This window comes from Xiphias gladius, chromosome 20, assembly GCF_016859285.1.
Source record: "Xiphias gladius isolate SHS-SW01 ecotype Sanya breed wild chromosome 20, ASM1685928v1, whole genome shotgun sequence".
Classification (NCBI taxonomy): Eukaryota; Metazoa; Chordata; class Actinopteri; order Istiophoriformes; family Xiphiidae; genus Xiphias; species Xiphias gladius.
The window spans coordinates 22,581,085-22,588,500 of record NC_053419.1 but is presented as its reverse complement, the minus strand read 5'-3'; the positions used below and the strand labels follow the sequence as shown (position 1 = coordinate 22,588,500).

The window sequence follows — 7,416 nt, the reverse complement described above, 5'->3', positions numbered from 1 at the left end:
GCAGTGATACGCACAGATATAGCGGCCAAATTGAAGACTTGGTTTCAAAACCTCTAAAACATTAAATAATCATATTTAACAATCAAATGTAATGTTCCCGGGTGTTTCCAGCGTGGACAAAAAGGAAAAACAGAAATTCTGTGAGTGGGTGTGTTGACAGTTATGTTGAAGGACGCTGTCGTGCAAAGAAAGCCAGGCCTTTAAGTAAAATGTTCAAACCCTAATTGGAGACGTAAACGACCAGAGTAAACACAAAACACTGCAGCAGCAGTTATCGTTATCATTTCTATCAAATTTTTCTTGTTTTTTCCTTTCCCCCTCTCTTTGTTTCACTCACAACCAGCCCACATCTAATGAATTTGTACCCGTGTTGTACTCATAAATTAAAATACATAAATATGTATATTTTTTTTATCCGTTGGACACACTTTTGAAACGGGTTTCTGCAAGTCCCCGACCTGGTGTCAGACTCCAGCTCTGACGTGTACTGGAACTGTGTGTTTCTTGTTTAGGATTTGCGTCCAAAGGGGCAGGACGTGCTGAAAGAGGAGCTGGGAAGCATGGTGGATAAAGAGATGATCGCTACGTCTACCGCCATCGAGGAGGCCGTGCTGCGAATGGACGTAAGGACCCGCGCATCGCGGCGGACACAAGCGTGACAAACGCGCCTACGCCGAGTGACGCTTAACGTTTCTGTTTCCGTTTTTGTTCCACAGGAGATAATGAATCAGGCAAAGAGAGACGCTACTGGTGTTAAGCTGGAGGTCAACCAGAGGTAAGACGAAAACTGTAGATCGTGCTGCGTGTTTTAAATCTCTCTCCTTCACTGTCTTATTTGCAGCCCGTAATTTTTCCTTGCTTCCGTCTCATCACAGTATCCTGGGGTCCTGTTCAGACCTGATGAAGGTAAGAAGTCCGTCTAAGCTGCGACTCATTTTCTGCGCGCTCATGACTCATTTTCATTTTCTTCTGCCCTGCTCTCTCCTCTGCAGGCTGTTCATATGCTGGTGACAGCCGCCACGGACTTACAAAAAGACATTGTGGAAGGAGGCAGGGTGAGTTACCGTTCCTCTGTCAGGCCATTTCAGAATTACACCCAAGAGCCAGTTTAGGAATTAAAAAAAAAAAAAAGTTCTTTGCTGAAAGTGACCACTAAGTCACATTTGTCAAGGAACCTATTCCTACTCACAGCCAAGTGTCAGATCGATCTCATACTGAATATGCTCAGAGCAGGAATAACCAACCAGAATCGAGTTTTTAACCTAAATTATTCATCCTAGATAAAAAAAAAAATCTTGACATTTTAGTCAATGATGCGATTGTAATTTTTTTTGAAAAGTTCAACTTTATTTGAATGAAATCCTTCTTATCTCCAGTAGCGATTTAACAATCTGAAATATTTAAATTCTATTTTAGACGGAGACATTTTCTTTTGTACTGTGGAAATGACGATGATATAAGAGTTAATTTTCAATGAAATGGCCTGAAAAATCCCTGAAGTCTTCTGGTCCACAGTCATCAAAGATTAGAATGGTTATTGGAATAGTGTAATTTTAATGTGTTTTAAGTTTGCGTTAACTTTATCTCGGAAGCCTAAAAGAACGGCAAGATGGATGATTTAATTAGTCTTTACTCTTGATTTCTCCACTTGATAGTCAATGTTTTCGTCAGCAATTTTTTAAATTTTGATGGATGAAATGAAGATCTGATGTGGTGACTTCTCTATTTTTGGACTTTATTTGTTTGAAAACGTATGTGCAGCCCTCTGCTACTGGCTTACATGAATTCATGGTGTCTTCTTATTCAGTCATATAAATATATTCATCAGGATGAAATATTAGGACATCGGCCGAGATGGAAAGGAAACCAAACTGGAGGAGCAAAGAGATTCGGCTCCTGTTTGACAGTGTTCATCAGAGAAATCGTATAATACGGAGCATCTAGTTACCACAGTGAGCACGCATGGAAGGTGCCGTTTGGAAAAGAAAAATCAATCTTTAGCCCCGATAAATCTGATCAGTTCTTTTGTCTGTGGAGTTTCAGTCGGCGCCATCAGACCCGCAGCAAACACTGCTTCAGTAGCAGAGGAAGCTCATTAACTTGTAATGAGCAAGTGTTCATTTATGCAAAAAATTTGATTAACTTAAATTGATCCATCCATCAATTCTCTGCTGCTTATCTGGGCCCAGGTCCCATTAAATGATTAACTATATTACTGGAGGTTATTGGAATAATAATGAGATATATATATATATATATGAAATAACGTGATATAAATGTCAATGAATTTATGTACGTAATAAATAATTGTCGGCCTTTTCCGTCAGTCTTTGACGGGTATGACCATAAAAAAGGCATTAAATAGCATTTTATGTGGCTCATAAAAGGGTCTTAAATTTAATGTGGTTGAGACTAAGGAAACATTGCTTTAACACGTGTTGCATATAGTCACGCATTTGTAATTGCTCTTCTCGCAGGGAGCAGCGTCTGTCACAGAGTTTTATGCCAAAAACTCTCGCTGGACAGAAGGACTCATCTCAGCCTCTAAGGCTGTGGGCTGGGGCGCCACACAGCTGCTGTAAGCACCAACACAAACGCATGCGTCGCTAGTTACGTGAGACCTCGTGCTGAATGTCAGACCGCGTAACGGACTTGTGCTTGCCTGTTTGCCCCTCTGCTGCCAGAGACTCAGCTGACCGGGCGGTGGGCGAGAGCGGAACCTACGAGGAGCTCATCGCCTGTTCGCACGAGATCGCCGCCAGCACGGCCCAGCTGGTTGCCGCCTCCAAGGTACAGTCCCAGGTCGACACCTTCTCCGGGGGGGTCTGTGAAGCTGTTTGATCACCTCAAAGGCCCCCGGCGGGGTTTCCCGCCAGGAGCGATGCTGTGGGACGAGGCTTTTATGAGCGTCTCCCGTTGCTGTCTGTACATTTGGACACGCATCCACGTCGGCAAGCGTGGGCGCGGCGTGCTGCACATTTAGTGATGGAAAGTAACTAAGTATATTTACTCGTGTACTGTACTGTACAACTGTGACTCACTTGTACGTTTTTCCGTTTCAAGCTACCCTAGACTTCTGCTCAGCTACATTTTGGAGGGGGGTCAACACATTCATTTGAGAGCTATAGTTACCTACCTCTCAGATTCAGATTTGACACAAAAACACAGGAGATGATGACGACTTGTGACCCCTTACAGGAGAAACTGTGTCTAGCTAGGGACCCCCCCTTTTTCACATTTCCGTTGCCTATGAGGTGTTGGTCGCTCCACCAGAGACACATTTCTCCCCTGAACTTGGGAGATGGTTTTCATTTCTTCAACTCTTTTGAGTCTCAAAGAGGCAAAAATCTAGTATTTCACAAAAACGACAAAGCTCAGGGAGAAGTGTGATGCGGCGACTGCACCAGGGTTGGGTTATTTTATTTTGGGTGAACCGACCCTTTGAGAACATTTAGTCCACGGTGTGTTTTGGTGAGAAATCCTGAATGCAAAAGACAAGATGGCAACTCCACAAGCTATCTATAAATGGGGTTTAATGACCACCACAGCGGGTTAAATATTCTGAAATTCGGTCAAGTGCTGATGCGATTTGGTCTCATTTCAGGTGAAGGCCGACCGCAACAACAGGAAGCTGTACACGCTGCAGCAGGCCTCGCGACACGTAAATGACATGGCCGCCGTGGTCGTCACCTCCACCAAACACGGGCAGCAGCAGATCTCGGACCACGGTGAGAGGAGGAAGTAGATACGGCATTCTAGAGTCTTTTTATAGTCCCGGTAACAATTCGTCCCGAGGGGAACGTGAACGTCTGAACCAAATGTCAGAACCATCCATCAACTATATTTCAACACATTTAAGTAAAAACCACAAATGTCAGCCCAGTGGTGTGGCTAAAGGAAAAGTCAGTGCATCACCGAAACCAGCTGGATTCATCCTCCGGGGACCCTGAATGTCTGCACAAAAAGCAAAAGTTGCTGAGATTTTTCAGTCTGGACCAAAGTGGTTGTCGGACCGAGCAGCATTTCCATCCCTAGAGCCATGTGACTAAAAATATAGATTATAGCAGCTTTAACTCTGATGTCTTCCCAGGTGTAATGGACTTCTCTGGCCTGTCTCTGATCAAGCTGAAAAAAGAGGAGATGGAAGCTCAGGTGAGCCTCGTAATGTGGCGGCATTTATGGTCTCATTTCGTCTGGTGTCTGTTGATGGCGAGTGCGTAGCCGACGAGGATGTCCTGCTCTCTGAATCCCTCAGGTGAAGGTGCTGCAGCTGGAGAGCCAGCTGGAGCAGGAGCGGGTCCGTCTGGGGGAGCTGAGGAAGAGGCACTACGAGCTGGGCGTCTCCGGGGCCGACGACGACGCCGAGGGCGCGCCCGACGACTTCCCGCCGCCGCCGCCGCCCACGCTGCTCGACTCCACGCCGTTGCCTCAGTCCTTTTCGCAAGCGCAGCCTTACCTGAACACTCAGACCTTTGCACACACCAATCCGTTCGCTCCGGCTCAAGCGCAACCCTCCCCGCTGCCTCAGTCGTACGCGCCAGCAAACACTTACTCACAGGCCCAAAGCTACACACCCTCGCAGGCCTACACACCCTCGCAGGCCTCGCAGGCCTACACACCCTCGCAGACCTACATCCCGCCTCAGCCTTTCACACCAGCTCAGCCCTACACACCCAACCCAGCGCAAAGCTACCTAAAACCTCAGTCTTATTCACTGCCACAGACCCCGTCGCACGCACCCAGCCTCCCGCAGCCTCGGCCTCCCTCTCAGCCCCCGGCGGCCCCTCAGAGCAACGCCGAGACCACCAGACCGGCCTCGAAGAAACCAAACATCTTTATCAAATCTGGGAACTTGCTGAAGAACGCGGTGAGTGCCGACCCTCATCTGCTAAAGGTGAATATTCATCTCCTGTGCATAATAAGAGGATCAATGATCTGTTATTTTTTCCCAATCGCAGTTCAAACGAGGTGAAACCGGAACAGGCGAATCCTGAAGCGCGACTGAAAAAGGAGACGTGATGATTTCGCTTCCACAGCCGCTTCCAACTAAAACGTCCTTTTAATATGTTGAAAACATGAATTTTATCTCCGGCCAGGTAACAAGCTGGTGTAGAAGCAGCATACGTGACGCATGCAGTTTGTGTTTTTTGTATTAGTGTTTTATAGCAGCTGCAGTAAAAGTGCAAATGAAACCATTATTATTTACTGCATAAGTATTTTCCCACTTGTCTTTGTGATCATATATTCTTATATTCTCTCACTAAGTGATATTGCATACAAAGGTAAAACGACAAATTCCTGCTCACTGTCAACACTGAGTCATTTATAAATACAACGTTTCGGACATGGACGTCAGTCAGGCAACGAATCAGTGCATTTGCAATGAACTCGGTGTCGACAGTGTCCGAGAATTCAGCTCTTTCTTACGCATGTTCTCATTTTCCTGTTCACCTGCCCACCGGGTGTAAGATACACACCGAGTCTGATGTTGTACCGAGAAGAAATGTGTTAAAGATCATAAAAGCACCTGAACCCAGCAGCATTTTCTCCGATTGTTCTAAATTCTGCTTTGTTTTCCTTCTGAAGTACGCCGTCGCACTACCCCACGGTATCCCCGAGAGCAAGCTGAACGGCCTCTCTGAACGAGTGCCGGGTTTACTTCAGGTACGCACGAGCGACAAGACTGACGAGAAAAAGAAACAAAAGAAAAATGGTGTGTGTGTGTGTGTGTGTGTGCGCGCGACAGATGGGTCAGAGTCTCGGTTTACGAGGATGAACAGTTCTCGGAAAGTAGGACTGTGTTGCTCATTCTCTGACAAAAACCTGGTACGTCTCTGAATATATAGGTTATGTACAGAACTTACTTTCACATCAGATCGGTATTTTTCACCAAGTATAAGCTAGAAATTCACTGAGATCTCGCTCCTATCTTTATAGGGCTCATAGGATTGGGTTAATGTATTATCTCTCTGCAAAGGCGCCATCTTTTTCCTTAAGTTACACACAGTAACCGTGTATAGGTGAACTCTTGGTGAATGATTTACTATTTTAACACAGGACACAACATTCATTATGTGATACAGTATCATGTAACATTCATAACCATAACAATACCTTTGCATTTCATATTCATGTGAATTTGAAAGTATTTATTGAGTTTAAAAAAAAAAAAAAAAAGAATACTACTTTATCTCAGTGACAACTGAAGCAAACCTGTTGATGAAGGCCATGAGAAGCAGATGAAAGCTCAAGTTAAAGACTCTGTGTCAAACTAAACTCAACCTTGAGGCTTCGTGAGTCTTCGTGAGTCTTCGTGAGGGTTGAACGCGTCTAAAAACGGTTGCGAAAACCTTCCTGCGAGCGATTTTGACATTCACATAAACAAGAAACGTTTTACGAAACAAATCTCTTGTGATATAATGTGTTCATTGTTCCTTGTCTGTCCGTGCACCGGTCGGGGATCCTTCATACAAGTTGATGACTAATGCGCTTAACATGTCCTCACATCTGTTTACAGCCGCATTATATTGTTTGCATCCTGCTTCTAAAGGCTAAACGGGGGCCCTAAATAGAAGTGTGGGCCCTGGTCTGGCGCTCTTTTGGGGAGGGGGGCAGGTGTCGGATCACGGGCTAATTAAAGGCCTGCACGTCCCCGGGTTGTGGTCGAACCGTGGTCGTAGAGCCCGTGTCGCTCAGAACAAGGGACGGTCTCTTCGTGCCGTAATAAATTCTCACAGCGACCTCATCCGTCTGTTATTTCTGACATGCGCAATGCAAACTGCAATCTCACCACCATGGAAGTGAGCGCCGCAGACTCCCACGGGGACCGGGGAAGAGGTCCGTCAAGCTCGACGCGGTCGGGGAAGAGGGGAGCACCGGAATCAGACGGCGCTCCCTTCAAAGTAAGAGCTTAACACGGATTGGGTAGGAGATGCTCACCGTGGGAGATCACACGAACTGATGAGACCTGGGACAAGTTCATCTGCAGAGAGGACAAAACGGAAGGTCCGGTGTGACCGGATTAACCTTTGGCAATATTTTAATAGCTTTATTTATATATATACACTCGTTCTTATGTATTGATTATTTTTTTAAATAAAATTTTAATCTGAAATGTAATAAGTGACCCCAGCTGTCCGGTAAATGTAATGGAGTAGGAGTATAAAGTAGCGAAGACTGGAAATACTCGAGTAAAGTACAAGTACTTGGTGACTGGAGTCGACCACAGTACTGGCACTGTAGATATACTCTGCACTAAAAATGTGTGTACAGCACAAGCAGGGAGTGTGGACACTCACAACCTCATTGTTGTGATTATTATTCAATATTGAGGAGGCAGATGTAGCGAATATGTCTAATGACGAGTCTCACACACACACACACACACACACACACACACACCCCGTTTGCCCCCAT

General features: G+C 45.6%; 1 protein-coding gene across 1 annotated transcript in view; it reads left to right on the top strand.

Annotated features, from left to right (window-relative positions):
- The window catches only part of LOC120806717 (huntingtin-interacting protein 1-related protein-like), an 18,823-nt gene extending 13,266 nt beyond the window's left edge, over positions 1–5,557 (top strand). Inside the window, exons 22-32 of the mRNA XM_040158095.1 lie at positions 112–140; positions 513–623; positions 717–775; positions 876–906; positions 993–1,055; positions 2,478–2,578; positions 2,685–2,790; positions 3,605–3,728; positions 4,091–4,152; positions 4,256–4,867; positions 4,959–5,557. Of these exons, the coding sequence (XP_040014029.1) occupies positions 112–140; positions 513–623; positions 717–775; positions 876–906; positions 993–1,055; positions 2,478–2,578; positions 2,685–2,790; positions 3,605–3,728; positions 4,091–4,152; positions 4,256–4,867; positions 4,959–4,994 (1,334 nt within the window). The 3' untranslated portion in view covers positions 4,995–5,557. The remainder of the gene's footprint in view (positions 1–111; positions 141–512; positions 624–716; positions 776–875; positions 907–992; positions 1,056–2,477; positions 2,579–2,684; positions 2,791–3,604; positions 3,729–4,090; positions 4,153–4,255; positions 4,868–4,958) is intronic.
- The last annotated feature ends 1,859 nt before the right edge of the window (positions 5,558–7,416 follow it).